At 43.3% G+C, this 17,395-nt stretch overlaps 1 protein-coding gene across 1 annotated transcript; it reads left to right on the top strand.

Annotated features, from left to right (window-relative positions):
- Positions 1-871: 871 nt before the first annotated feature.
- Positions 872-16,239, top strand: phf1 (PHD finger protein 1). Its single transcript, XM_042107559.1, has 15 exons — positions 872-1,573; positions 2,148-2,226; positions 2,338-2,419; positions 3,394-3,480; positions 3,801-3,895; positions 4,469-4,617; positions 4,879-4,974; positions 5,888-5,956; positions 6,513-6,636; positions 7,061-7,128; positions 7,602-7,733; positions 8,671-8,749; positions 12,858-12,973; positions 13,153-13,239; positions 14,083-16,239. The coding sequence occupies exons 2-15, from the start codon at positions 2,149-2,151 to the stop codon at positions 14,336-14,338; spliced, it is 1,518 nt and encodes a 505-aa protein (XP_041963493.1). The 5' UTR covers positions 872-1,573; position 2,148; the 3' UTR covers positions 14,339-16,239.
- Positions 16,240-17,395: the final 1,156 nt, after the last annotated feature.

The raw sequence follows: 17,395 nt of genomic DNA, 5'->3' as shown, positions 1-17,395 counted from the left end.
TAGTCCTCCTTACCTGTTTGGTTTAACTAGCCTATAGGACCAAACTGAGGTATTTTCGGTCTCAGTCTTCAGGTAGCGGGGGTATTCCAAGTACGTGGTTAAGTGACAAACCTGGGTTAAGTTAAATCCGAGTAAGTGGGAAACAACAAGAGCCCTATGGCATTGTTTTGTGAGGAGAATGAAGCCATACAGCTCTTCTATTAGGAGGCTTACTCTGAGTTAACTTACCCAGGTTTGTCACTAAACCACGTAGGCCTACCCCCCCACACGCTCTAAACATTTCCCTGGAAGTTTTTTTAACACCGTATCTCCCATAATTTTCAATTTTTAATAATAATGGCCTAAGGCTCTTTTGGGTTAGAGACAATTAGAACATGTGCTGTAGTAGGCTATAGGCCTAACGTAAAAAAGTTTGTTAGCTAAAATATGACTTTAGTTGGTTGACGAAACATTATTCATCAATAGGCTACAGACTATTGGCAGTTGAGTCTATTATGGCAACCAAAGCAAAAGGCTATACAGAATTGTCACGTCATATGCGTATAAAATGTGTGCAGATCAGCTACTTTAAATTTGCTGCGTTTCACAAGAAAAGGCAAATGTACATGTACGTGGAGATTCAATTGTAGCATTGGTTAGTCGTGGTTACGAGCTTTGAGACTGATGGTGTAGCTTAAATATATGTATATTATAAATAATAATAACAAAGGGATAAGGCTACGTGCTTTTAAATAGGCTAGCGATCAACTGAGACTAAGACTGAACCCTGGGCATGGTGTGCCTGTGTGGAATATTTAATTAGGATCATATTTCATTAAAGCGACTTGGCTGCACGAGGAACTTTTCGGGATGTAGCTGCAGACTACTCAGTGGGCAGCTTTTTCTAGGTTTAAGCGGCAAGGAGGCATTTTCAAACTTTCCTCAAACAGTCCCCGGCGCACTTTCAGCTGGACCAATTAAGACTGTCGCCTCACAACTTTCTTTAATTAGCAGCGCGCGAATTAATACCCGGCGCTGAGAGCCATTATCACCCTCCTAGGTTTGGGACGATTACACTCTAGAGCAGAGTCTAATTGTCATGATAGGAAATTTACATCAAAATATCGGTCAAATTTACAGATGTGAAGGTGTTCTCGGTCCGTTCACTCCCCGGTCCCCCTATCTCCCTCCCACTCGATCTCTCTGTTTTATGTCTGCGTCACAACAAGTCGGTCGAGAGAGAGGCAGAGATGATGGCGTCTCTCGCGGGTTGATTCTCATGCTGCTCTGACAAACACGTTTAATAACATCAATAGGAGGGGGAAAGAGAGGAAAGGGATGGGAACATGACGAAACGACGTCGCGGAAGACGGACTGATAGAGAGACAGACGGACAGACGCCTTTTCACTGACGGGTTGACTGACATACTCGGTTTGGCACCGACACACACGTACACATCCACTCTTGCACACACAGACACATACATAACCGGACAGTAATTGTGACGGGGAAAAACAGAGGAGAAAAGGCATTTCATGTCAAGCTTGCACGGAAATCTCTGTGACCCCAGCGGAGAGGAGTTCGACTTTACAGGTAGCTTTTTGTCAATATCGCTTCGGTCACTATGTTGCTGCTTAATTGATTCGTGAATTTGATCATGTGTAGCGAATTTCTTGAGTGCATTCATCTGCATAAATTTTTGCACGCGAGCCGTAACGTGTCTAAACATTAAATATGCACAACAGTTGACATCTGTTCTGTTCGTCTGTCATCAGGGAAATAATGGATTCGTGCATTGTTTGAGTGTGATAATATAATGTGACTAGATTCCATCATGCATTGTATGGTTCTTATCATATCATGTATGGCACCGTAAGTGTTTGCATCTGTGCTAATGTGTACTTACTTATGCCACTCAGTGTACTGTACTGTATAGTGTCGCTATGCTCTTAGTGTGAATTTAACCCTTTGTGGCCCTCTGTTACTGATATGATAAGGCCCTGCAGCGTTTTGGGCTCTCCCCGTCTACTGTTGGAGAAAAACTTAATACTGACTGGTAGCCTACTGAAATGAAAGTCTGTTGCTTCATCTCTCTTGCTCTCTCTACCTCTGTCTGTCTCTCACTCTTTCTCTGAAAAAACACACACACACACACATTGCCTTGCAGGATGGGGGTAGTGAATGAAGGAGATGATGTTTTAGCACGATGGAGTGATGGACTACTTTACTTAGGCAATGTTAAAAGAGTGAGTGCACTACTTTTTGTGTTTTTTTTTTTCCGTTGCTCTTTTTTCATTTCAGTGAAACTTCCCTTTGTGATGTACCCATATAGCACACATCTATTTTTTCTGTCCTAGGTGGATGGAGTCAAACAGTGCTGTTTGGTCCGATTTGAGGACAACTCTGAGTTCTGGGTCTTGAGGAAAGACATACATTCATGTAAGTTTGATAAATGCGACCTGGACTTTTCAACGTATTAAAACGTGGATACCAAAAACGTTCTTTGATTCTACTCCGGCTCTGTTGTAAGGAAGTAAACACCTGGTTAAAATAGGCTGCAGACAATGCTAGACGAAATGGAGGAAGCCAGGAGGAAGTTGTGCTTGCAATCCAAACACTGGTGGTTTAATCTATGTCCTTACAAGAGTAGAAGGGAAATATTCTCTGCTCTTTTATTTATTTTGTTAAGAAACCGAACCGTTACATTCTACAGAAAGTGTTTATATTAAAGCGTGTTTCAGCATTGGCTATGGCCATACATACTATACCAGAACAGTCCTGAGCATCGCATTCCTTTACCCATTTGAATTTTAATGTTAAAAAATGTAGTATCAGCTAGGGCTTATTATTGCACATTTTATGGTTATATCATCTCTCTCTCTCTCTTCTCTCTCTGTCTCTCTCTCTCTCTCTCTTCTCTCTCTTCTCTCTCTGTCTCTCTCTGTCTGTCTCCCTCTCATTCTCTGATATGATGATCTTAGTGTTCCTATTGAAACAGAGCAAAGATTAGAAGTCTTGGCAGCATTAGGAGCAGGGTTGATCGTCTTCCGTGAATCACAATTCTGATTTATGTCATGTGGAGGAAAGAGACTACTGTGTGAGAAGGCTGTTGCGTTTTAGCTCTGGTCGAACACACCCAGATATGCACTTCAGTGGCTCAGACATCTGTGAGAGCACGATATGTGAGAATCATTGAAGTGGCAATTATATGAGTCAATAAACAAATAAATAATGTGCTCTCTCTCTCTCTCCCTCTTCTGCTCCTCCCCCACTCTCGATTGCATCCACTCTTTTCTCCTCTCTGACTTTCTCTCTTTGCTGCCTCTCTCATCCCACTTCTCTCTCGCTCTCTCGCTATTATCTCCATTTCACATCTACTTGTCCTCTCTCTCTCTCTCTCTCTCTCTCTGCAGTCTCTGTTGGAGTGGAGGAAGTTTGTTGTATCTGTGATGCTCCACCTCTGAAAGAACCTCTCATCAACTGTCTCAAGTGTCGCCATGGTGAGATAACCGAAGCTAATTTCTCGCAGATTATATTATGAGCTAACGAATGACCATTATAATACCTTTCAAAGGCTAGATTGTTACCCTTTATGCAGTGCTCTTTTTTTTCCTATTCCGTCCTAATATTTTTCATTTTTTGATGATCTTAAATCGGCTTGATGTAAGAGTAATCGCAAGCGCAGTAGAAGTATAAAATCTGAATGCTCTCCTCCTGCCATGTCAGTGATGTACCATAGCGTAATTATGTTACGTTTAATACACTGAAAATGAAATACAATGAAAGTGAGCAGCTCTTGTCTTCGCTCTCCTCTCTGCAGGCTACCATCCCCAGTGCCATATCCCGGCCATCGAGGCCGAGGCGGAGAGTGACGCCTGGATCTGCCGGCAGTGTGTTTTTGCAGTTGCCACAAGGGTTCGTCACACTCCCTCTATCTAATTGCATTGTGAAGCTCTTTCATAGCCATAAAAAATCCAGGAGGACAGCTCTGGATTGCATCGTTCTGTCATGTCAACCCCCACCCCTTCCCCCATTTATTTGCTCCTGACAATTACAGCGTGAGTGACGGCAAAATATTGTGATGGGGGAATTTTGTGCATTAATTGCAGTAGATGAAAGCAGCAAGAGGTTATTTCCTCCGTCATGCTAGTTCTTCCTCTTTTATTGTTCTCCTCCTCTCTCCGCGTGCCTAGTCTGAGTCAAGGTCTGGAGATGGAAAATAGGCCAGGTGTTGCATCCATCAATCCCTCTTTCTATTTCACCCCCTGACATCCCTGCCTGCCTTTTTCTCCAGACAGAATCCCATTCTGCCGGCCCACATTAAAATAGCATTAGCAGCCCTTCTGCTGTCAGTCCTTGTCATGTTCCCTGCGCCAGGTAATCTCTGGGAGATGCGGGGGCACGGCGCTGGGCTTTGACTCACCGCGCCCCGGCTAAGCTACGCGCTGTGCCGCCGGCCGGCCGGTTGTTGTTATGTGTGTGTCTCAGAGAGGGGGTGCCTTGAAGCGGGGACGCTTTGCCAGACTCATGCAGTTCATGAAGCTCCGGCTGCCCTATCAGCTGTCAACTTTGGACTGGGACCCCCAGCACCTGACCAATCAGCAGCAGTGTTACTGCTACTGCGCTGGGCCTGGAGAGTAAGTCAACCTTGTCTCATGTTAATGATGCATGACAGGATGTACAGAATATTCACTTTAAGTAAGATCTTTAAGAATTGCACATATGTCTGGTTTGTTGGAACCTAATTAACCAGTAAATGACTGAGGCCAGGTCTGTGTTTGGTCCTGTGAAGACTTTTCGGTCACTTTGTCATTCCCTTTGAAATGGCATTATGCAGTGTTTCATTGTATGCCTCACTGTTTCTTTGTGTGTGTGTGTTGCTCGTGTACCTGCTCTAGGTGGAACCTGAAGATGCTGCAGTGTGGTAGCTGTGGTCAGTGGTTCCATGAAGCATGCACACAGTGCTTGGCCAAACCCCTGCTGTATGGAGACAGGTGAGATCGGATTGCACTGTTATTATGCACATTGTTGTAGACTTGTGGCTTCAAGGTCATCATTTGATAGACAGGGTATAAAATTAGCCATGGCTGTGCATTTTTAATTCAGGGACAAATGGCTCAGTCAGCCAGCTTTGATCTCTCTCTCTCTCTCTCTCTCTCTCTCTCTCTCTCTCTCTCTCTCTCTCTCTCTCTCTTTATCTCAGCTCTTTCTCTCTCTCTCCCTCTTTAGAAACAGTGAAAATATGACTCTTTTTGTAGATAGCAGATACATGGGGGCTGCTGAGCCGTACATACTTATATTTCTATTGGTCATATACAGAGTTGCATCAGCAGCGCCTCTTTGGAGATGTGCAGGGAGAATGGCAGGGAAGGGAGAAGACTGTGTGTGTATGTGTGAGGAACAGAGAGAGAGAGAGAAAGTGTGTGAGTGAGTGAGCGAGAGAGAGGACCTCTGAAGCAATAGATATGCAATCATGAGCAGAATCGCTGCTGTCTCATCCTGACATATATTTGCCACTATGCACCCACCATCTCCCTGGTCGCGCTGAAAAACATGTCTACATGTGTATTGTGACGTACTATGTCTAAGCCACCTTAGAAAATGTACCAACATGAATTATTTTATGGTCTCAGATATAGGGTTCATGTTGTAACATTAAGAATATCCGACACTTTTTCTTCTTTGTCTAAGTTTGACTTGTACTGTACATGCCACTAACCTTGTACCGTTTCACTTTTTTCTTGACAAATTTTTTATGTATATTTTTGTGTTTATGTTTATGGTATTTGCATAATGTGCCTATGTGATGTAGCATTTCTAACTCAGGCCAGGAACTACTGTGTCGGGTATGGTTTTAGTGTTGGAATAATGTCCTAATGTGGGACACGTTCTCTTCTTCCTTATTAGGTTCTACCGGTTCCAGTGTTCCGTTTGCACAAGTGGACCAGAGACAATCCAGCGGCTACCCATGAACTGGTAAGGTCACCGTGATTCAGTCGCACCAGAGGGCTTTTAAAATAAAAAGTTCTGTCTGCAAAACTGTAACAGTGCCGCAGAATGGAAAATTAGGATGTATTATTTACCACAAAAGAGGAATCTCAAATAATTCATCAGGCTGCTAGCTTGTGCTTGAAAAGTTTTCTGTGAAGGTAACCTACCATATAGTCTAGAGTTTCGACGGTAATCATAGTTGCAGATTGCTTGCATGTATGGCAGGGGTCTCAAACTAAAATGACCTATGGGCCACTTGCCAGTTCATCCTTTTGTAGGGGGGCTAGCACAAAATGACATGAGGAAAAAATCGTCTGTAATCTCAAAACAGTCATTAAAACCCCTGATAAGTATGCATAGCCAGTTGCACATTGTCCTTTAACATTAGTCTATTAGCTTGATGTATGTATCAAGCAAATGAATATGATCTTGCTCTAGTGCACACCTGTCCAGCAGTATTAACCATGGTATTTACGTTCTGCCATTGTATTTGAGACTGTCATATTTCTGCGGCATGCTCACAATCTTTTTGTCCTTTTAGGGTAGATTTGGCCCATTTGGTCCTGTATCACCTCTCTCTGTGCTGCAAGAGGAAGTACTTTGATTTTGACCACGAAATCCTGTCTTTCACCAACGAGAACTGGGAGTCTCTGCTGCTGGGAGAGGTGCCGTGCTAGAGGAGCTTAGCCTTATTTTTGTAATGCAAATCAAGCTGACTGACTGGGCTTTAATGCCCTTTTTACAGGCTGAAATTACAGTGCTGTCAAAGCACACGGAAACACTTATGTTTTTTAATCCTGTGCACAATCACACACTTGCAGCAGAAAGTGTGTGTGTGTGTGTGTGTGTGTGTGTGTGTGTGTGTGTGTGTGTGTGTGTGTGTGTGTGTGTGCGTGCGCGTGTTGTGTGGTTTATAGCTGCAAGGCAGACACAGGCTGTGTGATAGAGATGTCTGGAGACTTCATCAGTTTTTATGTCTCTGGTTATGCAAAAAAAAAATGTGATATCCTCTATTTGTGTGAAAGTGATTCCTCCTACTGAAAGCCAAAATCAACACTCTCTTTCTCCCTCCCTCTGCGTGTCGCTCAGCTCTCCGACACGCCGAGGCAAGATCGATGCCATAATCTGCTCAACGCTCTGAACTCCCACAAAGACAGGTGAGCGTGGATGTGGCGGCGGTAATTAACATGCATGGTGGTGGCGGCTCCTTCCAGCTCGCCACACAAGATGCATGGGAACTTACATAAGATGTTAATCTGCTCCGATGCCTCGGTGCAGACGGGAGGCTTTGTATTGTTTGCTTAGATATTGGCCACTGGAATTACGTTCGGCAGGTTTGCCTTGTGGGGCTCACTTCAGGGTGTGTGATTTCACACCATTGGTCTCTTTGCTGGGTTAAAAGGCATTTCAAAGTTTGATCTTAAATAGGCCTGAGATATTAATTATTATTTTGCACGGCTAGGAGTTTAGGATGGCTGCATTTCCATGTCAAAGCAATGAGATGAATGACTTGTTTTCATCTCCTCCTACTGTTAGTTATTCCTAAAGGGAATTGCATCAGTTTTAATAGCATACAGGAGAGAACTGGATCTGCTCGACCCAGACGTATGTCTCCTCTCTTCTGCCGTAGGTTTGTCTCTGGCAAGGAGATAAAAAAGAAGAAGTGTCTGTTCGGGCTGCAGGTGCGGGCGCCTCCCCCTCTCTCGTCAGACGCGTCTCCGCTCATCGCCGAGCCCCCCATCAACATCACACACAGGAAAAGGTCAGATCAAGGATCTCGCCTCCCATTATTCTTCTCCTCACTCTTACACTCCCCACTAATGGTCAATACATTTCCCTCACACTCACACAACTCTTCAAAGCTTCTTTGAACGATTCTGTGCAGAATCCTTTCAGTAAGAAGGGTTCCTCTGGACTAAAGTATATGTTATATTCACATACTGTATTTATATACTGCTGGAAGTACATATTATTTTTTTCATTATAACATTATAAGTAGTATATATTTCACAGCAATTGCTGGCATAGCTTATAACCAAAGAACCCACAGTAGTGAATTACAGCAAGGTTCCATCATCACCTATCTCGCGCTCTCGCCCATTTTGCTCAAACTGAATGATCATATTAACACACAGGCCTCAGAAGCTTTGTGATTAGACAGTGTGTCATAACCTAGGCCTTTGGCAGACGGATCTTCTGGCCTCTTCCTCCTGCCAAACGCTCTGTTGTTGCCTGATCAGGCAAATTGTTTGTGATGAGAAGCTGCTGCCCACTACATTGGTGGAGCCAGAATACAGTATACTTACATACATTACACTTACATTTCATCAAGAGTTGCAGTATAAACACTCGGTCCTTTCCAAAACTCAGTTGTATGCCCATCAACACCTTTACAAAATCCAATTGTATCTGCATCTCAGCAGAGCCTTATAAGTTATGTCATTGTTGTGTGTGTGTGTGTGTGTGTGTGTAAATGTGTAAATGTGCAGCCTTTTAGCGTTCTCAGGTCTTTTGAAGGATGGAGGCTTCTCTTAATCTTAACCAAAGTGACCTCCTTCCCTCTATCAGTATTCTGTGCAAAGCTGGCCACAGAGAACAGACACTTCATTTGCGTTTGATATGTATGAAAGGAGGAGGAAGTGGGCTGAGGGTCGTTTGAGTGATTCTGGGAAATGTTGTTTTTCTGCCTCCTGATGCAGCCCCTTGTCACTGCCGTGTCAGCGGAGGGTGGTGGGTCAGGAGTCTCGCAAATCAAAGCGCCGCATCATGGAGACACAGGTCAGTAGCTCTGGTGACACACAGACACACACACACACACTCCTTTACAAACCACTAGCAAAAAGCATAGACTTGAACTTGTACATCTGAATGAACAAAAACACACAGGGCTCTATCTTGCACTCCAGCGCAATTGACTTTGTATACTCGCGCTTTTGTCTTTCCTATTTTGCAGTCAGCGCATATTGGAGCGCATATTTCCCTCCACAGGTACATGTGCGCCCACGGGGGCGTTTCAGCAAAAAGAGGGGGCGTGTTCCGGCGCAAATGGTCCCTGTTGATATTTTGCAGTTTCAGAAAACAATTCCGCCACAGACCAGGAACCTCCTGGTCTAAAGTCAGTGGCGCAAATTTAGATGCTATTTTAAGGGCGCATGCATGGCCACAGGCCTGCAGGAATGAATGCTATGCACACCGATGTGCACCTGTGCACAGATGGAAACATTCAAAGCCTTGATAATATTTGTTCGTTTCCCGATTTGTTTTTTGTTCATGCATTGGTCAACTAAACATTTAGTAGCCTATATAGTACATCTACATGCAATATCTTTACAACAACAACGCCTAATTACGACCTATTAATTTGGACAACTTTATACAGCCCTATAAAGGCTAAAGTTACCTTTAGTTTTGTTCCAATTTACCGTTGTGTATGGCTTTAAACATTGTGTGCGCTTTAACACAAGCCTATAAGCATTATTCCAGCTGCGCTAAGGTTTTGACAAGCACCACAATTTTGCCTACCTTGTTGTAGCCCATCTGAAATAACTCCAAGCTTTGCTATGTTCCCTCCATCCTTTCGTTGTTTTCAAAAAACGTTTTATAGCCATGATGGCCTTGAAGTCTTGAGTTTGTGAATTAGCTGTGAATCAGCTTATTATGTGCTGTTAACCAGCAACCATAGATAGTAAAAGAAAGCAGCAAGTAGCCTTGGCTACAATTTCTGTAGTTGCTGCGTCCATTCATTGTTATTCTCTCTCCTGCTCAAACAAAAGTTGTGCGTGCATTGAGTTGATGAAAACGTGTTTACAAACTCTAATTTACATAAAATATTGTGAATAGCCTACTGTCATGCAGTTAATGGGATACTGTGCAGAGTTGGAAAGTTAGGTCAACTTGGAAACTGTTTCTCGTTGTTGAGTTGCCTGATGGTAAGGTACAGCCGTAGCTTACACCTGCAGGAGGGCTTGCTTGGGCGCCTGTGTTACGCAATGCACTTTGCTCCTCTCATCTATACGACGCAGTTCCCATTTCTCCAAACCATACATAATTACAAGGACAAATATTGCTACACGAGGGAAATAAGTGTGGTGTCCGATGTGAAAAAATAGGTATAAATCTAGTGTACACATTTCCACGAATCACGGATGTGTTGATTGATGACATAAATTAGGAAATATTAGAGGACTTAATGAGACGTGATGTTGAATTGCATGCCGATGCCATTTAACCCAAATGCCCCAACAGCAGCACGGGAGAGGAGAGCTTATCTGACAGAAGATCTGAATTGTCTATAGTGAGGTAATGTTAGATTACATTGCAAAAATATCACCATGCATTCATAACCTTGTGATTCTGTGAGAGTGATCCCAAAACATTGGAAAGTGACATTTCTGTATTACATTTTGTCAAGAGGAAAAATCAATAGCAAACTGTTCCCAACTGACTATAGCGCTGTGAACCGTTCCTGGCTGCGCCTGGAAAATCCGCCATCATAATAGCAATCCGCTATGGAACAAGCGTGCCTGTTGTTAAAGGGAATGTGAGATGACGCTCTGATTGGTTTATTGCACGTTACGCCCAAACCACACCCATGAGTAATGTAGCTACTACAGACCACCCCATTTTAGATTTGCGTCGGGCACAACAGTCATTATCCCGCTGGTAAAACAGCAACAGCGCCGTCCACAAGATCCGCTCACAAAGCGACTTGCGCAAAGTCAATTAAGATGGAGCCCACAGGGTCTCTCTCACACACACACACACACACACACATACTACTGACTTCCGCACCTGATTGCACAATGTAATGAGTACTGTGCGCATATAGACATATCAGTGTGTCATTCTGTGTTTATTTTTGTATACACTCCTTATATTTTATTTTTTATACACACTCCTCCCCAAACGTCTTGGTCTATTTCACCCTGTTAAAATACTGGAGATGGCAGAGCTCTGCGCCTTACCACTGCCCTTGTGTACGTTAGTCAGCAATCCCCCGGATGACTGTCCTGTTAGCCGGAGCTGATATACATCCCTGAGCTGTCTCGAGGCGGGTTTGTTGTGATAAAATGGGGAGGAGGGGAGGGGGAAGGTATGGCCGAATGCACAGTCTGGGATCTGGTCCAAGTGCACTTTGCAGTCGATTACAGTTTGGCCAGGTGGCACGGGCACTTTGACAGGGCAGCATTGATGGAGCACAGAGATTTAAAGAGCTAGAGGCCCCTCAGACTTGCACGGAAGGTGTGTACACACACACACACACACACACACACATATATACATTTACACACATGCACATATACAGTACTACACGTATCTATTCACAGTCATTTACACAAATATTCACGCATAACCACACACCTTTGTATTTCCTCAACAGACACAGTATGTTCGTGCACATGCATGGGTGTTAGCGCATATACACACTTGCACACATACATGAGCATATGCAGATACATACACTACCGTCAAAAGTTTGGGGTCACTTAAAAATTTCCATTCCAATCTATTATAGACTACCAGCTGAGATCAGGGCAGCAGTTTTCAGATTACATTATGTGCTTGCATAATTGTAAAAGGGTTCTCGACTGTTGTTGAAATGTGGAATGGAAATTTCTAAGTGACCCCAAACTTTTGACCAGTAGTGTACACATACACATATGGAGCATATGCACATCCATACGCATACACACATACATACTGTACGCATACACAAATACATACTGTACGCATACACATACATCTGCACATAAACATACATACACCAATGCATGTTCCTAAATACTAACCCTTGTATTCACGTTTCACTTACTTATATATATATATACACACACACACACACACACACAGAGACACACAGCAAAACCCAAGTACCCATGTCACAGTGATCGCTCTACCCTGGAGAGATAAAAGTGTGGATGATTGCTGCGTAGAACCTGTCACACAGAACAACAACCGGGGCATGGATCTCCAGAAACACGTCACGGATCTCCAAAAACACGTGTGTGATCTCCTAATACACGTCACGGATCTCCTAATACACGTCACGGATCTCCAAAAACACGTGTGGGATCTCCTAATACACGTCACGGATCTCCTAATACACGTCACGGATCTCCTAATACACGTCACGGATCTCCAAAAACACGTCACGGATGTACAAAAACACGTCTCGGATATCCAAAAACACGTCACGGATGTACAAAAACATGTCTCAGATCTCCAGATACACGGCACGGATCTCCAAAAACACGTCACGGATGTACAAAAGCATGTCTCGGCAGACTCAGCCCCGTCCCCTGCACACTGCTCTCCCCTCACAGCAGCCCCATCTCACGGGGCCACGGATTGCGCTGTCACGGCTGATTTACATGGGGACGTGGAGAGAGGGAGAACACAGGCGTGTGTCCAGGCTCACGGTTGGGATGCTGCGGGTGAGACATCCCCCTGTAGCCCTGCAGCACGCCTGTCTCATGCCCAGAGCTGCCGTTTGGACACAATCTGGCCTGACGGCACGTTATGTGGAGGAGAGGTGAACCATCAGTGTATACATGAGCTTTGTGCTGGGCATGTCCGGTGGATAGGAATATCATCCAGTGCTGTCAAGGAATAGGTTTTGGTTGCCATCTTCAATTAGAGATTAGCATAAGTAAATATGTTTGCGATGCACAGGATTCAGATTTATCCCCATTTGAAATGAGCAAATCACATCTTTTTTTTTGTCCTTGTCTGATTTTTCCATCATGTGGTTAGTTTAACCAGCAACCTTGGCATCACGAACATCCATTGTGAAACTGTGTAGTGTGTAAATACCAAAGCAGAACCAACACAAGTGCGGTTGGCTCACATGGGGCTGACCGTGTTTCCCTCTCCCTGGTCCACACAGCCTTGTCCACAAGGAGCGGCGGCCAACCCCATAGATCTGGTGCCATGTTGCCATGGTTATGTAGGTGGGACGAACCTTTACAACTCCAGGAAATCCGAGGAGGAGCTGACGTTGGGGTGAGTGCTCGGTGCATGAAATTACACAAAATGCCAAACAAAAACTGTGTAGATGCTGATTCCCATGGTCAAATTTGTATTTGTTTTACAAGACATATTTTGTGGCACATCATCCCGTAAATGTGAGATTCCTGTATTTAAAATCTAAGGTAGAATTCCTCTTTTTGTACCAACTTTAGATCACCTCCCAAGAGAATGTTTGCACTCTACCACCCCTCCTACAATGGAACCCAGCCCCTGAGCCACAGAACCCTGCATCACTACAGGTGAGGAACATGACACACAGAACCCTGTATCACTACAGGTGAGGAACATGACACACAGAACCCTGTATCACTACAGGTGGGGAACATGACACTCAGGCACATGCATCACTACAAGTGAGGAACATGACACACAGAACCCTGCATCACTACAGATGAGGAACATGACACACAGAACCCTGCATCACTACAGATGAGGAACATGACACACAGAACCCTGCATCACTACAGGCGAAGAACATGACACTCAGGCACATGCATCAGTATATATGAGGCAAGGGAAGTGATGGCAACCTTCTAACCAAAATATGTCCACCATTTAGTTAACGTACCTGTGTAAGTTAACGTACCTGTGTAATGAATAGGGACAATACAATTGTTTATGTTTATGACATGTTTATTTCACTACTTCATCTGTAGTTGTATATGTGGGCATGCTCTCAGACAAATAAATTGGGACATTCATTATTAGTCAAGCTATGTTTTCAATCAAGACAGACACAATTGTTTTTTTTGTTATGTATTTTCTTTTAGCAAATGTTAAATCATTTACCATTCATGTTAGTTTCACCACTATGATGGCTATATAGCAGTGTTCAGTCCTCAACTCTCTCTTCTCTCTGTCTCTCTCTCTTTCTCTTTCTGTCTCTCTCTTTCTCTCTATGTCTCTTTCTCTCTCTCTCACTCTGTTTCTCTTTCTCTTTCTCTCTCTCTCTGTGTCTCGTTCTCTCTCTCACTCTCTCTCTGTCTCGTTCTCTCTCTCACTCTCTCTGTCTTTCTCTCTTTCTCTCTCTTTTCTTTCTCTCTTGGTCTGTTTTCCTCCCTTTCCCTCCGCCCCTCCCTCAGTCCGGAAGACCCTTGCAGACACGCGCACCCTCCTCCCTGCCTTCCGTTCTCCCATCACCAGCCGGGCCAGAGGCTGGAACCGTGTCCCTCGCTCTTCCTGCGTGATGTCACTTCCTTTTCCGGCGGGGTGCCAGGAGAGGGGGCGGCGCCCCGGAGCTGGGGAGGCGGGGAAGCGGTCAGGATCCTAGCCAGACGGATAACTCCGGACGGAAAGGTCCAGTACCTCGTGGAGTGGGGCAACGTGAGCGTGTACTGAGTTAGTTTAAGCGGGTGTGTTTGACTGTGTACGTGTGTGTGTGTGTGTGTGTGTGTCTGTGTCTGTGTCTGTGTTTGACTGTGTATGTATGTATGTATGTATGTGATTGTGTGTTTGACTGTGTGTGTGTGTGTGTGTGTGCGTGTGTGTGTGCGCGCGTGTTTGTATGTGTATGTGTGTGTGCGTGTGCGTGCGTGTCTGTCGGTCTGTGCAAGTGTTTGATAGACTGAGAGAGAGAGAGAAATGTAAGGGCAAAGGGAGGACAAAGGAAAGAGGCCTAGAAGGAAAAGAGACGGAGAAGCAGACACGATTAGCCCGTGTGAGGCCACATCAGAGAGAGGGAGGGAGCTGGAGAAGCTCTCCAGGGAGAGCAGGGATTGGCGCGGCCGCGCAAGGAAACCACAAAGTCGAGAGCGCAAGAACATGTAACGTTTCTCCAAATTCAGGTTAATTAAATAATACAACAACAACAAACATGAATTAGCACCGTGATCTGCAGAGATCACCCTGCTACTTCTCTTTTGTTCAAGTGTCAGATACCTTTAGAATATGCCTTCTTGAGATCTGCTGATCAGAATTGATTTTTCTTCCATCGTGTTGTGTTATTTTGCACTTTTTTGGTCATGAAGGCCTGTAGTAAGACGTCTTAGGGCATTAATTTGTAAAAAGATTTCTATGTTCACTCATGTCCACAATAACTACCATTGGATTGTATACCTCTACATATACTGTTAAGTAGGGTAACCTTGTTAAACAGATCAGGACAACTCTCATACAGTATGCCTCCTTGTTTGCAGATATTTTGTCATACATGACATTGACACAGGTTTACTAAAGTTATTTGTTTATGTAATATAGAATGGAGAATTTGGAGAGAAATCACACTATGCATATCCGTATTACATTGTTAAGGTTGGCAGGAACTGTGGATATTACAGTTGAAAATGCGCTCACAGTATGAACAATATGCCACTAACGCGCCTTTCATATTGTGACGGCATTTTCTCCCATGATAATCTGACTCAATATGGCGTCAAGCTGGAAAACAGCTGTGACTATCTACCAGGATTTTCCCTATGGATATTATTTGACTCTTGTTTGGTAGCAGAAAGGTTGTAACCCTTTTTTTTTTTGAAGAATACTTAACATTCATGACTGATGGTGATAAATGTAGGAAGACCTGTTCCATCAATTTCTGTGAAGACCACTCTTGAAGGCCAGCCAATTATGTACTTATTTTTGTAGTGGATTTTCAACATTCAATTGTACATTCACAGGAGACAGACTGACAAGAGGCATAATAATCCACAAATATTAGCAAGGTGCTGGAATATGTTTTTTTAAATTATTATTCTTATTAGCTACATCTATTGAACAAAGTGAAACATGAATAACAGAAACTTTTTTGATTTCCATAAACTGAATCATACTATTGTAAAGAAATGACAAAATGTGGTGGTTTGAGACCTTCAGACCAATCATATGCTATTGACTGTTTGATTCTAAGAGCATGGCGAGTCCAGAACAGGCCAGATTTAGATCCCTCTTCAAGAACTTGGCAGTAGCTGTTAAAACATTACAAGGGGTCTAACCATAAATCTGAGATTGGTAATGAATGTATTTGTGCGTTTTTTTTATTTATGGTATGGACAATATACCTGTAAAGTGCTTGTTAGGTCATAGTTGGAATTTTATAGTATATATCTATCATATGTCAGGGTTAAAACTTTAAGTCAAGGAAGAATAATCCTTGACACCGTAGTCCTTGTTTGAGTTGTTGTCAGGTCCAAGTTTGCTTTGATGTATCCTTTGGCTTTTGATCAGATTAAGTTTATACTGTACATGTACTATAGATTGACACACATGAAGTATCAACAAATAAAAAAGTGTTACAGGTCTCATTCAAGTAGTCAACTTGTCATCTGTGTTCACATTTTTTTGTATTAACGTTTGACTGAAGAACAAACTGTGAACTATTTTTTGAAAACATAATATGCATTATTACTTTCTGACACATCTATCATGATATTGTTATTTTGAACGTCTTCAGTGTTCTCGTAAGGGTGATATTATTAACCAAGTGTCAAGTAAACTTTTTTAATAATCAGTTTTCTCATCAAAATGTCAGACAAAGAAACTGAAACAATCCATCACAAATATTTAGTTACACTTGGTATTTGCCGTGCTAATAGACAGGCCACTGCTAGATCCTGTATGTGTGTAGGTCAACCTTTTCCCATTTAACCAACAAGGACCAACAAGTCATCCTCATTGTACACACACACTCAAGACAGTCATGGCCCCACGGTTGTCAACATAAAATTCCAAGGCTTAGAAAAACAATAGATTGATTTCTTCACTGACTCTAATTTCGTGCCATACAATCATGGCATGATGACGATCACAGACACTCCACTGGCAGTCTGACAGAGGGTTACGTAATGCACCTTTAAGAGAAGAGGCTATTTTCAGAGACCTGTATAGTACTGGTTATGGCTTGGCATGTAATGAATCTTCATATGTTGTGTGGATTCTACCACTTTGAGTGTACTGGAGAAAAGGAACAGTCTGCACATGGAGGTCCATTTCTTTTTTCCCCCATATATATATTTTTAAAAACAGGCAAGCGAAAGATGAATGTAGTGTACTTCAATAGATATAAAGCTTTGGTATTTAAAGCCATTGTAACACTATACCAGGTTAAGAGTGTAATTGGAAGGGCACTGTAAATGGAAAAGGCAAGCTCACCCACCACCCACACCCTGCCAATGATTGTTCAGTAAGCTCATTTCATACATTTAACCAGGTGGATCATGTGTAAGCAGTCACATTCCAGGAAAGGTGCAGTATGATTTTCAGCCGGCAGATAATTATGGCCTGAAAAAGGGGTGTGATAGCAGGCACACACTTACATGCTACAACAATACAACTGTATTCTTTTGATATTAATGAAGGTCATATAATTTTGTCCTCTGCACATACACTGCTAGAAATGTTGGGCGCTATGAGAGAATATATACACACCCCACCCCCATTTCTATGACAGCTCCCTGTCAG

The sequence above is a fragment of the Alosa sapidissima genome, chromosome 10 (genome assembly GCF_018492685.1).
Source record: "Alosa sapidissima isolate fAloSap1 chromosome 10, fAloSap1.pri, whole genome shotgun sequence".
In the NCBI taxonomy this organism is placed as follows: Eukaryota; Metazoa; Chordata; class Actinopteri; order Clupeiformes; family Clupeidae; genus Alosa; species Alosa sapidissima.
Note: the sequence above shows the minus strand (reverse complement) of the source record. Positions and strands in the feature narration are given on the sequence as shown.